At 39.5% G+C, this 15,857-nt stretch overlaps 1 protein-coding gene across 3 annotated transcripts in view; it reads right to left on the bottom strand.

The window, feature by feature from the left end:
* LOC126470472 (transmembrane protein 39A) overlaps positions 1-15,857 on the bottom strand; it is a 179,063-nt gene that overhangs the window by 44,171 nt on the left and 119,035 nt on the right. For all 3 annotated transcript variants that reach the window (XM_050098334.1, XM_050098335.1, XM_050098336.1), the window contains exons 8-9: positions 5,021-5,127; positions 111-265 (exon numbers count right to left, since the gene is read on the bottom strand). In XM_050098334.1, the coding sequence (XP_049954291.1) occupies positions 111-265; positions 5,021-5,127 (262 nt within the window). The remainder of the gene's footprint in view (positions 1-110; positions 266-5,020; positions 5,128-15,857) is intronic.

Raw genomic sequence — 15,857 nt, 5'->3', positions numbered from 1 at the left:
TTTAAATACACTACAAAAGTAAAAATATAATCAGCAATTACACATGCCATTTAAGAATTATTACACAGTAACTTAACATAAAATCTAAGTAAGTGCTTCTTTCACAGTACCTGGGCAAAGCAACAAGGCACAAATCCTGCATAATAGGCATTAAGTACAGAGCTAAACAGCACTTGTTTCATTCTATTATTAAAATCAGTCTTCAGTGCTTCTATTTCATCCCTTATTATGTATGGTGACATTGAACAGCTATGCATTGGCTTCCCTGAAAAAGAAGAGAAGAAGAAACACAATTAAATAAAATACATTAAGTAGAAGGTAACAAATGAACAGATACCATTACACACACTCCATAAAAATTAAAGAAATTTACAAAACCATTTAGGTTGATGCCTGCAGTTTTGGAACGTGCCATTGCACTGAAATGAAGAGCTGAACATGCATTACTACAAATATGCATATCTGTCAAATTACATATGGAGTTTGAATTAAGCAAATACTTCTAAATCGCAGTATACAGCCTAAACCTGAAAACAACTGTGTTTTTCTGTAGTTCATCAACTTGGATATGCTTACATCTTTTTCATATCTTGAGATTTCTTACAAAGTGAATATTTCCTGTACAGAGTGGTTGGAAACAGCCTGAAGAGCTTGTAAGTGTGTTACAGGATAAGTTGTGCTTCGAAACAATTTTCAAGAAAAAAATTCGATATACTGCACCGTTATTGAGTTAATTATCATTAATTTTGCCAATCAGGCAGTTGCACGCACAAATTCAAGTGGCCCCTCAGAGACAGTGCTGCCAAACATGTTCTTTGAATGGCTTCCTAAAACCAAATGGAAATGGAAATGTCGTGTGGCTAGGGCCTCCTGTCGGGTAGACCGTTCGCCTGGTGCAGGTCTTTCAATTTGACGCCACTTCGGCGACCTGCTGAAAGAGCAATACAAAGATTGGACATGGGACAGTACTAAGAATCTAACCCGAGCCAAAGGCTGAGTAGTCAAGTGCACTATCATCTACGCCATGAGAACAACTCACACTAATTTTATCTGGTGGGTCACTTGAATTTGTGCATGCAATGGTCTGACTGCCTAATTTCAATACTAATGAACTCTGAAATGGCACAACATATCTAATTTTTTTCTTAACAATTATTTCTCAGCACAGCCTACCCAGCAAGACCTTTAAAAGTTTCTCAGACTGTTTCTGACTACCATGTACTTAAAATCCACATGATGTTGCAGCTCTCTTCAGTTACTAGAGAGTACTGGGCCATTCTACATCAAGTGGACCAATTTTAGGAAGCATCCCCACTGGACAATCTCCAATTTGAATGGAATTTTGCACACATATTCCCTGTAAAACAAAACTGAACTAAGCAAAATCCGAACTCAAGCTACACAAAATTCATGGTTTTACGGGGCTTTCGGTGATGGGCTGCAAAATGTCCTGCGAGCTTTTTGCCACATTTAAAACTGATTAATATTACACCCAAAGAAGATCTTTTGATCAGATGCACAACTTTGTGTGTTAAAAATGCTGTTAAATTACATGGCTGAGTCATTCACACTTCATTTAGTCAAACTTGATGAAGGGAGAGGGTGATCCATTAGAGCAATTTTTCAACCATTTTGATACTGCAGTAATTTTTTAACAAAGAAGGTATATCACAAAAAAAACATTTAGGCACAGAAAATTTTTTGCTGTCAGGCTCAGTTACACCTTGGTTTTGTGTGAGGTAGGGACTTCATGGCTTATCATAATTCTTCTCATTTTTCTCATACTTCCAGCATTTATAACCATTATAAGAATATGGTCATTCCACTACTAAGAGGACCATTGCCCCCCTCCCCCCCACCCCACCATCTCCAACTTCAATGCTATGTTTTCCCAGACGTCCCCTATACAATAAAACTAAGCTGTGGAAAATTTGTATTAAAATTACAAAAAATTCACGCCTTTCAGTAGGGTCTACAATAAGTTGTGGGAGCTGTATGACAGTTTTTGCCAAACCAAGACACCTTAACATTGAATCAAGTAGTAATCCAAACAAACTAGTTTGATCAGATTTACAACTCACACTGTTAAATTTTAAAGTTTGTATTATTTATCATTTCAATGAAACACAAGGTCAAAGTTGGGCACAAAATCAATCATGACAATTTTTCAAACATTTTGTGCATACAGTATTTTCTGGACACAGAAAGTACATTGAATTCATTTTAATTCAGTGGAGAACCTGCCACTAAAAATTTTAGAATCAAATTTGTGCGTACTTTTTATGTCGTATTGTTAAAGATTAATACCGACTTTCTTTACTTTTGATTCACTAGTAAGAGCAGATGTTTCTGGGAGAGAAAAGTTGTGTTTGTTTTGAAGATCATCTGACAGAGTTAAAAGAATGAGTTTGAAAATACCACTGTCAAACATTCACTAAGTGTTGTTAAATTTAATGCTTAATGATTTTTTTGTACTTTTAAGGTGCTGTCATCTTCAAGATTTGCAGAAGTGGAGTCAAAAGATGTGACTGACAGAGTATAAGGCAGCCAGAATACGTGCCTAACACTTTTCAGCACATACAGCAGAAACTGAAGAAAATACGAAAAATTATGCAACTTGGTCTGTAAAACATAAATTTAATATGTATGACCAGATATTATGTTTAAGTCAAGCGATATACACACCGAACAAAATTTTCCGTGACTAACATGCCATTTTAGTGACATTCTCAATTACTTCCAGCCAGTGGAAAAAACTACAGCTGAAGTCATGATCAATAAAGAAATACACTTTTGGGATGCAAATATAAAATGCAACTGAATGACCCAGGTCAGACAAATTGCTACAGAAAACTTGCACTGAAGCACAATGCAGACTCAATATTACAAATTAAATTAACAATAAAACTATTAAACACCAAGACAATCTTATTGATAACTATAAGGGAAATGCTGACACAAAGAACCTAATTTTATAGAAGATCCTCACAGTTTTGGTTCTCAAATGTGCTGACTTCTTAATGGAAAGTAAATACTAAACTAGAATATCACTGACATCCATGTAACTTAAGTTATCAAAATTCTGCAACTGCAGCGTACTCAAAATGGTTACTCAATTAAATACACATTGTATATACCTCACCTCTAACATTTTTCCATTCTGTTTTGAGTGTCCATAATTCTAAGTCGCTGAGATGCTTCTCAAACCAGCACCTGCAATGTGCCTTCTCTCTTCTGTATGACTAGACAGTTCTGCATAGCCTGAATCATTTCAGCTACTAGAGGGACCGGAAAGTAACGCTGTTTCAAAAGTAATGTTTCTATGCATGTTAATATTTGTTTGTTTATCAGCTCATTGTGTACTTCAAAGTCATTCCAAGAGCATTTTAAGGTTAGAGTGACTTGTTTACTTGTAAATCATAAAATCTTATTATATTTATAGCTATTTATGGTGAAATAGCCAGCCAAAAACCACAAGAGGTACATATATGGGATCGTATGCTTTTTGAGTTTCACAAGAGTAGTAACACAACAGTTGCTACCAATTACATTTGCGATGTTTACCCAAGTGCATCAGACATTCACAAGAAGGTTTTCTAATGTCAAATTCAGTGAGATTCTTTATCTGTCTGACTCATATTGATAAGAAAAACAAACAACTTTGGACAATGACATGTTAAGGGCAGCAGTGGAAGGAAATCCGTGTCAGACAATCGAGGAACTGCTGAACACTCTTAATCAACCTTGGTCAACCATCCAAGAACATTTGCAGCAGATTGGTAAAGACAAACAACAAACAGATCCACCACATGCACCTTTTTGTTTCAGCAGCACAATACAGAAGCATTTTTTGAATGCTTGATCACTGGAGATGAAAAATCAAAGTACAGCTAAGCCATGTTTACACCCCAAAATGGTGCTTTTGTGTGTGTGGTTGAGTATTCGTGGGGTCATTCACTTTGCTTACACCTGGACAAACTGTGACTCCAGGCCTTTACTGTGAACAATTGTATTGAGCAAATCATTCTTTAATTGAAAAGTACCCAGCAATTGTCAACAGGCATTATTCTTCAACACAATAATGCAAGATCACACTGCACAAGACGGACCCTGGAAAAAATTAATGAATTAGTGTGAAAGCTATACTCACACGTATTGCACCATAAAATTTCCATTTATTCCTACTGCTACATTTTCTAATCAGTAGAAAAAATATGAAAATGTGGATGATGTCCAAACTGCCTTCTCCAGGTGTTCTGCTCAAAAGCCAACTGATTTTTATTGATCTGCCATTGAAATTTTGCTCACTAGATGGAAAAAGGTTGTTGATAATGAGGGTGATTACACTGATTAAAGGCAGTAAGTTGTGAGCAAACAATGGAAAAGCCAGAGCTTCAATTGCTTGAATCTGTGTATGCATATTGTCTAATTCAGAAGGAGGCCTTCTTTTTGATATGCCTGTCTGTGACTCAACATGTCCACTATATGGCAAGTAGCAGTCTTTCCTTTTCATAATATTATCAAAATTTGTTAACAATTAATCTGTTGGAATTTATGTAAAAAAAAAAAAAAAAAAAAAAAAAAAAAAAAAAAAAAAAAAAGCATTACTTTCCGGTCCCCTTTTTACACTGTCATGAACACTGCGTACTCTTGACTGAAAGAGACTTGATGTGTTTTTCATATCATTACCCCAATTTCTTTTTTGATGGAAGATACTGTCTATACAGAAACATTGTCTTAAAATTTACGGTAATATACAGGGAACTATAGCAAAGCAGCTTCAGTATTTTACCACTATGATATTTAAACACACACACTACATATTCATTTGCAAGATGACAACTACAGTCCAGACATGCGATAAAAGCATACAATTTCTGTCTACCTACCTTCAACTGTATAGTTATTGCATAACCAGTTCCAAATCAAGCTGCCTGCATGAAACATCTATATTTACAAAATTACAAGGTATTCGTCAAAACTTCTTAGTAGTATGTAACACTTATTTCACTCAGCATACCTACAATTGGACGTCCTTTGCATTCCTCTTTTGATACCGCAGATAATGAGGTAACATCAAAAAATGGGCTTATGCTGAGCCCAAACAGGATAAAATAAACAGAAATCCTAAAAGAAATAAAATAAAGTCATTGTTTAATACAGGCATAACTGGTGAAACAGAAAAGTCATTATACTGTTATCATCATTAAAATCATTAGTATCAAATCTGGTGCACTATTCTGGATTGTACTCATAAGGAAAAACAGTTGCAGTATTCCACAGTAGTGAGAAATCAGTTTTCTCCAACTGTAGCTTATTGCTACTATTACCATCATTACTAAATTACAAGATTAACATCAAGTTAAACTAAAGATTAGTATTTTTTATTATACCTTAACATTCATATAATAAAATTACAAACTTAGCAATCAATTGCACACTGCATGTTTTCTCCTTATAGTAAAAGCAGAAGTATTTAATTGGTTACAAGAAAAAAATATACAAAAACAACTTAGCTATTCAAGTAATTATCTTCTGTCTTTAAATTCATGAACTAATAAAATGGATTAACAGTAATATTTCATTTTTCACTAAAAGAACTCTGAAATCATAATTCAGAATTTCACATTTCAGTTAGTTGCCAACCATTTTACTACAAGACTTACCATCTGTTATGCTTTTTCTCAAACACACCATTGATTGGTTAAGCATGTGACTCAAACTTCTTTCCGCATAAATATCAAAGATCAAGAATTTCCTCAAATTTTAGCTAAAAGCTTCTAACATTTAAGAGCTTCCAACACGCTGGAATAATTGCAGGTCAGCAGCTTCTGTTAATTAGTACTATGGAAAACCAGCCTAAGTTGTAAATTTATTTATTTATTTATTTATTTTATTTACTCAATGACTAGTTTCAGGCCAGGACTCATTTTCATATCATCCAGATAGTCAAAATGGTATTTCCAAAAATACAAGAACCATATAGGGCTATTCAAAAAGAAGTAATAGATTTCAAACATTTATTGCTTCCAAACAACAAATGATAAAAACACAATTCCTGGAAAAAGAAAAGTTCAAATTTTTATGCATTCAATGTGAGCACCATGAGTTACACAGCAAATATTAAAATGGTGGTTCATTTCCTGCCACACATGAAGCAACTGGTCTCTCATTTTCAGATTCACAGCTTCAACAATCCAGTGCAGACTTTCAAGACTGTCAGGCATAGGGGGGATAAAAATGCCATCTTTTAAATAACCCCACAGATAAAAGTTACAAAGTGTGAGGTCTGGGATATTGGATTAGAACAGGAGGAGCAGAAAATGAACATCACCGGTGGCCTCCCAGGTCTCGCACACCTCACAACTTGTGACTTTTTCTGTGGAGTTATGTAAAAGACAGTGTTTTTATCACCCCTACGCCCAACACTTTTGAAAGTCTGCGACATCGCATTGTCGAAGCTGTGAATTCGATAATGAGAGACGAGCTACTTCGTGTGTGGCAAGAAATGAGCCATTGTATTGATATTTGTGTGTAATGCATGGTGCTCACATTTAACAAATAAAAATTTGAACTTTCCTCTTTCCATTAATGTTAGAATCGTATTTTTTTATCTTTTATAGTTTGAAAGCAATAAATGTTTACATGTATTATGAAATGCAAATGAACAGTTAAGCACATATCTGTATGTGCTGTAACTGTTCATTTGCACTTCACAAAAATAATAATAGTGTGTTCTTGTATTTTTGGAAATACAATTTTGACTATCTGGATGATTTGAAAGAGAAACTAGAATTATTGCAACTTTGGCTGGTTTTCTGTTGTACTGCTTCTAACATTGTTTTACATCTACCTACACATTGACTTGAAACTTATTCTGATTCTGCACTGCTGCCTCTCCATTCCTAGCAGCTTTAGTGGAGCTTTCTTTTTCACTGTTGCAAAGGATAGGTAAGACATTATTCACAGTACGGATGGAGTATTTACTCATTTGCCCTGGTAACTCTCAAAAGGATTGAGAAAGATTTGGTTGGATGGTAACACCAGATTCTGTATCCAGCTTCTGTTGCAAGTCCTCAAGACTTGAAGAGTAATGATAATCACACAAGCCGCTAGAATGCCTAACACCAAAGTAATTTGCTGTTGTATAAACTGAGTTTTCTCTCATGAGTATAAAATTACTGCTAATCCAAAGTGTAAGTGTGTAAGCTGCTAGTACTGATTGACTGTTCTTAAGACATTTGAGTCAACTTGAAGAACATATTACTTCCTCCCATATACACATGCACAATGATCACAATGGCATTATTAGATAAATTTGGTCTTTTATAGATGGGCATCAACAAGTTTTCTTGCTTCATACCATCCATTATTGGATTAGAATGGGGGAGAGAGTTGGAGGATGATTCTGATACAGTATTTACCCTTCAGCAATCATCATAAGTAACTTTCAGAGTACTGATGAAGATTTCAAAGGCCAAAAAGAAGATACAACTAAATGGTTAAATCATGTGGTACATACAGTAAATGAGGAAAATTTGAATAACTTTCATTATTTCCCAGTCATTAGATTCAGTGTACTACCTCAAATTTAACAGACAGATGGAATTTGTCTGAAGTTATTTAGGGGAACAAAAGAAAACCTACACCAGGATAGTAAAACTGGGATTTTTACCTAACTTCTCCTAAATATAAATCTAGTCACAAGTCATTTGTATTCCATGAGTTTACTTTTACGTGGATGAAGTCTGCTGTTATTCTGAGGTGAGGTGGCACATTCCACAATTACTTAAAATTTTGTACATTGAGATAATAGGCACTTTACATTTCTCCTGCTCACACAACTGAAATATATCTTATTCATGGTACTATATCATGTTACCTTCAGTCTCTAATTATTTTTTGTGATTCAAAGTAAAATCCTGCTATGCTGCAACTTTGATCACAATGAAGAACATGAGAACACAGAAAGGTTTTGGCTAATAAAATGCCAAGTTGCAGCATTAGCTGATATACTATCAATTGCAACATTAAGCGAGGGGGGGGGGGAGGGGGGGGAATGGAACTTACTGGACATTCAATGCAGAGAGCATGGCAAACAAAGGAAGACACAGAATGACAGCATTAGCACAGGCTTGCAATGAATGGAATGGAAGAAACTGGGGAGGGAGGCGCACACCAAATAAACAGTGATAAACCAAGCAGTGATCCATGGCATAAATTTTCCATCAATATGAGATTTGGCACAACACCAGAACATCAGAAAAAATGTTACATTGTATGCTACCCCAGTCCACTGGCACCTAATCTGGAATGGAGTGTGTGTACATCTCTCTCAGTGCAGGGTACCCCAAGTCTAAAACAAATATACCTGTGGAAACAAATAGTTCATTGATATTAACTGTACAGCACCGGGAAACAGATTTTTTCTCCATTCCATTTAGACTACAGTGCTTAGTGAGTATCCACTTTCTCAGTACATGGGAAGGCAAAGAAATCAGCTATAATTAACCAGCTCAGCATTCATCTACAGTTTTTCAAGGAAACTTACACCATCATGGCAGGAAAGCAATTTAAACTTCATTCAAGAGTCCAGTGCATTAACCACTGTCCCAATGTTCAGTTTTAAGACACTGTGTCCATAGGCATGCCTACATTACATAGTCTACAGTAATGACACCATTCCTAACCTATATTGTTAAACTTCAATTTTCAAGAGGGTAGGAGATGTCTGAAAGACATCCCACAATGGTTCTATGACTTTTAGAACAAATATGGTTGGCTAATCTTAATTTCCAGTAAATATCTGACTGAAACAGGGTTTTCACTATAGCATTCTATAAGCTGATGACACACATCTGTATGTTAACCTCATAATTACATCAAAGAACTCATTGTTGGCTTTGAGAATACTTTATATATATGTCCATGCTGCCATGAGGAGCTGGTATAATGACCCAATACAAATCTCCATTCCACTTGCTGTCTGTAATAATCTACATGAACAGCTGCTGCCATTGAGTCAATTCTAGACCTAAATGCTCAATTGCAACCTCCACTGGTCTACCAAGTCAAGACTAGTTTTCCATGTTTGTTAGACCATTGAAGCACTTTTCATCCACAAGTACCTCACTACACTTGTTCTTGCTAAAACAGTCTGTATATATTTAACAGAATTTTAGTCAGTACAACAGCTCTAGCATTCAAGAAACAAGTCACTTCCTCACATTTATTTACACCCACTGCACAAAGATCAATGCAGAGGACATTTTATGACAGTCATTTTGTGATTTTCCCCTTTATTTATGGATTAGTAGTGATATAGTGCACAATGTTATTTACGATCAGAATATTTTTAATGTGTCAGTAAAATGTTCCCAATGAAATTTAATAACGGAAACATCATCACTGTGCAATATTCCAATATAACAGCCTTGAAGAATGTTCACCTCTCCTTTTCAGTGAAGTTAATAGTAAATAATTGCACACTTTAAAAGCAATAATAAAGGAAGTTAAGGTTTACTCTTGGAAGCAATAAAAGAAATGCTGAACAGCATTAATCAAGTAAAACAAAATGTTTCGTAAACACAATGATAAGTTGTATTAGCTTAATAATATACATTATGCAGCCTGAACGAAGCCAAGACAGAGTACCTCGTTATGGCGTGTGGTCATTGTCAGACTGCTGATCATCTACAATCACTGCAGGTTGGGGACCAGTCCTACAAGAGAGTGCAAGAATTCAAATACCTAGGGGCACTTTTCACTGAGGACTCGTCAAGTGAAGCAGAGATCAATGCCAGAATACAAGCAGGAAACCTATCTTACCACAGCCTAGCACAACTGCTTCGGTCCAGACATCTCGCCAGACAGTTCAAGATTCGACTTTACAAAACCCTGATCCAGCCTGTTGTTCTATATGGCTGTGAGACATGGAGTATCCGGAAACAGGACTTTCATAAGCTCCTTGTTTTTGAGAGAAAAGTGCTTCGGAAGGTCTTCGGTCCAGTTCTGGATGCAGATACAGGGAAATGGAAGATCAGATACAACCAAGAGCTTGAGGAATATACCAGCAGCCCAACATAGCAGGAACTGTTAAAGCCAAACGAATGCAGTGGGCCGGCCATGTGGCCCGGATGTAGGATCACAGATGGCCTCGGAAGCTCCTGGATTTCACACCTACAGGAAAGAGACCAGCAGGGAGACCCAAGAAGCGCTGGAGGGATGGACTCCATAAAGATTTAAACCAAGTGTCAATAGATGTGAACGGATGGCGGATAGCAGCAATGGACAGAATACAGTGGAGGAGGAAACTTGTAGATGCATGCGGTCCACTGGACCTGATCATGTTGTAGTAGTAATAGTTGTAGTAGTAGTAGTAGTAGTAGTAGTAGTTGTAGTAGTAGTAGCCTAAAGTCTCCAAGCGCCCATACCCTTTGTTTAACTCTTTGAAGGGAAGGCATCACTGTAACCTACCACATATGTAGGCAGACTGTTTTGAAAGAGCTGTGGTCACTGTGGCTCCCTCAACTAACTAACTGTTGACTGAAGTTTCACTGGATGGCAGGAGAATCACAGTGCAGTACTTTTGACGCATATTTACGACACGAGCTGATATTTCATACATTTTTTATGTTGTCTGTGGAAGTGTCATACCTTTCTCTCTGTAGCTCTTCTTTATGGAGCTATTTGGGTAAGTAACTTTATATTTATATGTTGACCTTCCATAAATCTAAAAGTAATATTACTTTTTATTCAAATCTAATTTTCTACACATCACAGACAGATTTCTGTGTGGTTAATGGTGCTAACCATTGCCCTTCTTTTCCATCCAGTATGTCTTGTCGAAAGAGAACATAGGAAGAATGTTACCGAATATTATTTGATGAATTTCTTCAAGTGACAACAGTGTTGACTATGATGAAAGTGATGTCAATGACCTGATATTTACAACAGATTGTGCAACTTCTGCTTTTGTTTACAGTCACGTGTCGAGCAGTAGCAATTCTGAGAATAAAAGAGAAAGTGATGAGACAACTGAAAACAATGTGATGTCGCTAACTGTTCTATCAATGGCCATGATAAACTGTGGCTAAGAAACAAGTGTTGACCAAGTGCCATTATTTGCTGCATAAGGTGGTGCGGTTGCAGAAATTAAGAACAAATTGAACCTCAACCCAGTTGACTTACTATGCAAGTTTTTGTTGAAACACTTACAAACCATATATTGTTTCAAACCAATTTATATGCAACACAAATAGGCAAATCTTTTGTCCTCACCAACGAACGTGAAATAAAAACTTTTTTTGTCAGAATAAATTTTTAAATGGGAATCACCAAAAACATAGCTACAGAGATTACTGCAGCATTTATACAGACCTTAGTGAAAGTTACATATTGAAGTTTATGACAGTAAAAACATTGGTTACTGAGTAACTTGCACCTCAATGATAATTCTGTGGCTCCTGATACAAACAGTCAGAATTATGACAAACTGTGAAACTACTTATAAGAGTCCACACATTGGTATAACTGATTTGCCTCAATGGGCAATGGATCCACCACATTCAGTGCGGATGCACAATTACATTCGACCTCCAATTAGCGAGCATCGAGGACATGGACAGGGGAGTGGCACTAGGTGGGAATTTGGGCTGGCCAAGAAGTATGCTGAGTTGGTCTGCACAGCTGCGATAAACATTGTGTCTGGGTGGCACAGTGGTTAACACAACTGTGTAGTATGCAGGAGATCCCGGGTTCGAATCCTGACCTGGCACATATTTTCAATTTGATTTTTATGCAGTAGAAGTTTCACAGTCTCCAATAGTAGGGTTAGGACCGAAAGTGGCTCTAAATTTAACCAGTGATCTTCATGGGAAGAGTCATATTATTTTTAGGGACAATTATTTTACATCATATGATCTGTTCAAGAACCTAAAGTTCAATGGTCTGTACACTTGTGGAACAATAAATTCCAGACGGAAAAAATGCCAAATCTCAGTAAGGAAAACGAACTTGAGAGAAGTGAATTCTATTACAAAATTAGCGATGATGAAGTAGCTATCTATAGATAGAATGATAAAATGGCAGTCAACATTATTTCTACACGTCATGCACCATCAGGTGTGTCCAAAGTAAGTCACAGGATGAAAGACAGATTGGTTGGTTGTTTGGTGGGTTGGTTGGTTGGTTTAAATGAGGGGGGGGAAGGGACCAAACTACGAGGTCATCAGTCCCTTGTCCCTAATAAAACAATGCCACAAGTGTGAAAGTAATACAGACGAGACATACAACACAAATCGGAAAGGAAAAACCACAAGAACAAAGTAAAAGCAACGAACACTAAAAGGAACAAAAGAGGACAAGAAAACAACAGGGAGATGCTAGAACCAAAGAGAGTAAAACAAGAAAGCAGATTACAGTGGTTGGCCGACCACGACAATAAAAAGGAAAAACCAGCCACTCTGCAACACATTAAAACCTCCACCCTAAAAGCATCAGGGTGGAGGACACAGGGGGACACGCGCTAAAACTTAGATTAAATGATAAAACCCACTCCTCAGAAGTTAAGTCGCATGGTGCTCAGAACCATTTGAACCATCTGATAAAACCCACCCTCACGAATAAAACATAAAACTAAATCAGCCAATGAGGCGTTTGTGGTGTCACCGCCAGACACCACACTTGCTAGGTGGTAGCTTTAAATCGGCCGTGGTCCATTAGTACATGTCGGACCCGCGTGTCGCCACTGTCAGGGATCGCAGACCGAGCGCCACCACAAGGCAGGTCTCGAGATACGGAATAGCACTCGCCCCAGTTGTACGGACGACGTAGCTAGCGATGCACACAGACGAAGCATCACTCATTTGCAGAGCAGATAGTTAGAATAGCCTTCAGCTAAGTCAATGGCTACGACCTAGCAAGGCGCCATTAGTAACATTGCATGTATCTAAAGAGTCTCACTTGTATAGCCACAATCTCCAGATGTACCAAAAGGATGGATTAAAGTTAAGTATTCCAGAAGCTACGTACTTTTCTTTATAGCATTCATTACGTATACTGTTTCAGACCTCACGCCATCCTCCTTTAACTTAGCGCGTGCCCTTCGGCTTCCTCTCATTGTGTCTAGGCTGTCTTGTCTAGACACAACAGCGTTGTCAGATAAAATGAGCGGCAACAAGTCCAGTAACCCAAGATTTCCTCGCTGGGCAGTCAAAGTGGGACAGTGCACCACAATATGGGCCACTGTCAACCAGGCGCCTCACTGACACTGAAGCAGGTTTTCACGACACAAGAGGTAACCGTGGGTCGCCCAAGCATGGCCAATGCGGAGCCGGCAGAGGACAATAGATCCCCTGCGAGAGGCCCGCATGGAAGACTTCCACACATTCGTAGTCTCCTTAATGACATGAAGTTTTATTGTGCGTACTGTTATACCATCCTGTCTCCCAAAGCTGAAAAACCCTACGGCGTAAGTCAGAACGTAGGTCAGGTTCAGAGGAAGTTTTGGATAAAAATCAGGAGCAGGCCCCGCACACCCCACTCATACAATGTGGCAAGGATATGATGTCGCCAGGTCCTGTTGTACGCTTTATCTAAGTCAAAAAAGATGGCATCCAAGTGCTGGCATCTGGAAAAAGTTGTTCGGATGGCAGACTCAAGGGGCACAAGATTATCAGTGGTAAAACGACCCTGGCAGAAGTCACCCTCACATGGAGCCAGTAGGCCACGTGACTCCAGAACCCAAACCAACTGCCGACACACCATACATTATAGCAGCTTACAAACAACATTGATGAGGCTGATGGGCTGATAGCTATCCACATCAAGTGAGTTTTTACTGGGTTTGAGCAACAGAATGATGGTGCTCTCCCACCACTGCGACGGAAAGACGCCATCAGACCAGATCCAGTTGAAGGTGACGAGGATATGTCACTTGTGGTCAGATGAGACATGTTTAATCATCTGGCTGTGGATCCAATGAGGCCCTGGAGCTGTGTCGGGGCAATGTGCAAGGGCACTGAGGAGCTCCCACTCTGTAAATGGGGCATTATAGGATTCACTGTGACATGTAGTGAATGAGAGGACTTTCCCTTCCAGCCGCCGTTTGAGTGCAAAAGGCTGGGGGTAACTCTTCGACGCAGAGCCTAGAGCAAAGTGCTCAGTAATCGCATTTGCATCAGTAGATAACACCCCATTTATGGTAACACCGGGAACACCTGTTGGGGTCTGGTGCCCGAAAAGATGTTTGATCTTTGCCCAGACTTGAGAAGGTGACGTATGGCACCCAATGGTCGAGATGTATCTCTCCCAACACTCCTGCTTCCATTGTTTGATAAGTTGGCAAACGCGGGCACAGAGCCGTTTAAAGGCTATGAGGTGCTCCAGGGAAGGGTGCCGTATATGCCACTGTAGAGCTCGCCGACGCTCCTCAATTGCTTCAGCAACTTCCAGCGACCACCAAGGGACTGCCTTACACCGGGGGCACCCTAAAGAGCGAAGGACTGCGTTTTCTGCTGCAGAAACAATTGTTGTAGTCAGCTGCTCAACCATCACATCAATATTAATATGTAGGGGAGATTCAACAGTGACAGCATAGGTGAAAGTTTCCCAGTCCGCCTTGTTTAAAGCCCATCTGGGCAGGTGTCCCTGGGCCTGACACCTGGGCAGTGACAGGAAGATGGGGAAGTGGTCACTACCACACAGGTCGTCATATGACCTTCAGTGGATAGAAGGGAGAAGTCCCGGCCTGCAGATTCATAAATCAATGGCCGAGTAACTACCATGAGCCACACTGAACTGTGTGGCGGCCTCAGTATTTAAGAGGCAGAGGTCGAACTGAGACAGTAAAGTTTCGATATCTCTGCCTTGGCCAGTAAGCATGGTGCCGCCCCACAAGGGGTTATGGGTGTTAAAATCTCCCAAAAGTAGGAAAGCTTTAGGGAGTTGATCAATTAGTGCAGCTAATACATTCAGGGCTACTGCACCATCTGGAGGAAGATATACATTGCACACAGTTACTTCCTGCGTCGTCCCTGTTATAACCTTTAATCACCAATAATTGCGTGGATATTCAAACACACTCACTTAGAAACAATAGCTGGTTACATGATAACAACTCAGTATCTCTTATTCGACTGCCGTGGATATTCAAACACACTCACTTAGAAACAATAGCTGGTTACATGATAACAACTCAGTATCTCTTATTCGACTGCCGTGCTGTGACATGTGGCCGGCGCCGTTCGTAGCTAGGTGGTGCTCCCGCGCTCAGCCGAGTTGCGGAGCGCCTCTATCGTAGTTTGCGCATACTGTCGTGGCGGCACTGTTAAATGTCGTGGCACTGTCACAACACTTTTCCCCCCTTGGAGGAAAAAAAAAAAATTACACACTCACATCCTTGGAGACATGGACAGTGCGGAGACATCCATGGCCTCTTGTGAGGCCCTGAGAAGATCCCGCGGAGAGACACGAGAGTATGGTCGAAAATGTCCAGGACAGAAGCTCGTGCGTGGAACATGCCTCCTGGACGAGATGATGGGTGAAAACTCCGGAGCAGCATCCATAGGTATCGTGGACCTGGGGGTGTGCTCCAGCGAGATGGGTCCCGGAGAAGGCGGCGTCGCGACTGGGGCCGGTTCCGGCGTACTCGGAAGTGGTAGCGACGTTGGCTGCATCAACACGTACGGTAGATCGGCAGCAGCGACAGGACTGGCTTCTCGGGCTGGTGGAGGCGAAGGAAGGGACGGTGGCACCGGTGTGGCCACCACTCGTGGGCGCATCTGGTCGTAATGGCGAACAACCATGCCCTCGTCCGTACGTATTTCACAAAGCCGGCAGCCGCGAAGAGCCTTGAC

This window comes from Schistocerca serialis, chromosome 3 (assembly GCF_023864345.2).
Source record: "Schistocerca serialis cubense isolate TAMUIC-IGC-003099 chromosome 3, iqSchSeri2.2, whole genome shotgun sequence".
NCBI classification, from domain to species: domain Eukaryota; kingdom Metazoa; phylum Arthropoda; class Insecta; order Orthoptera; family Acrididae; genus Schistocerca; species Schistocerca serialis.
Note: the sequence above shows the minus strand (reverse complement) of the source record. Positions and strands in the feature narration are given on the sequence as shown.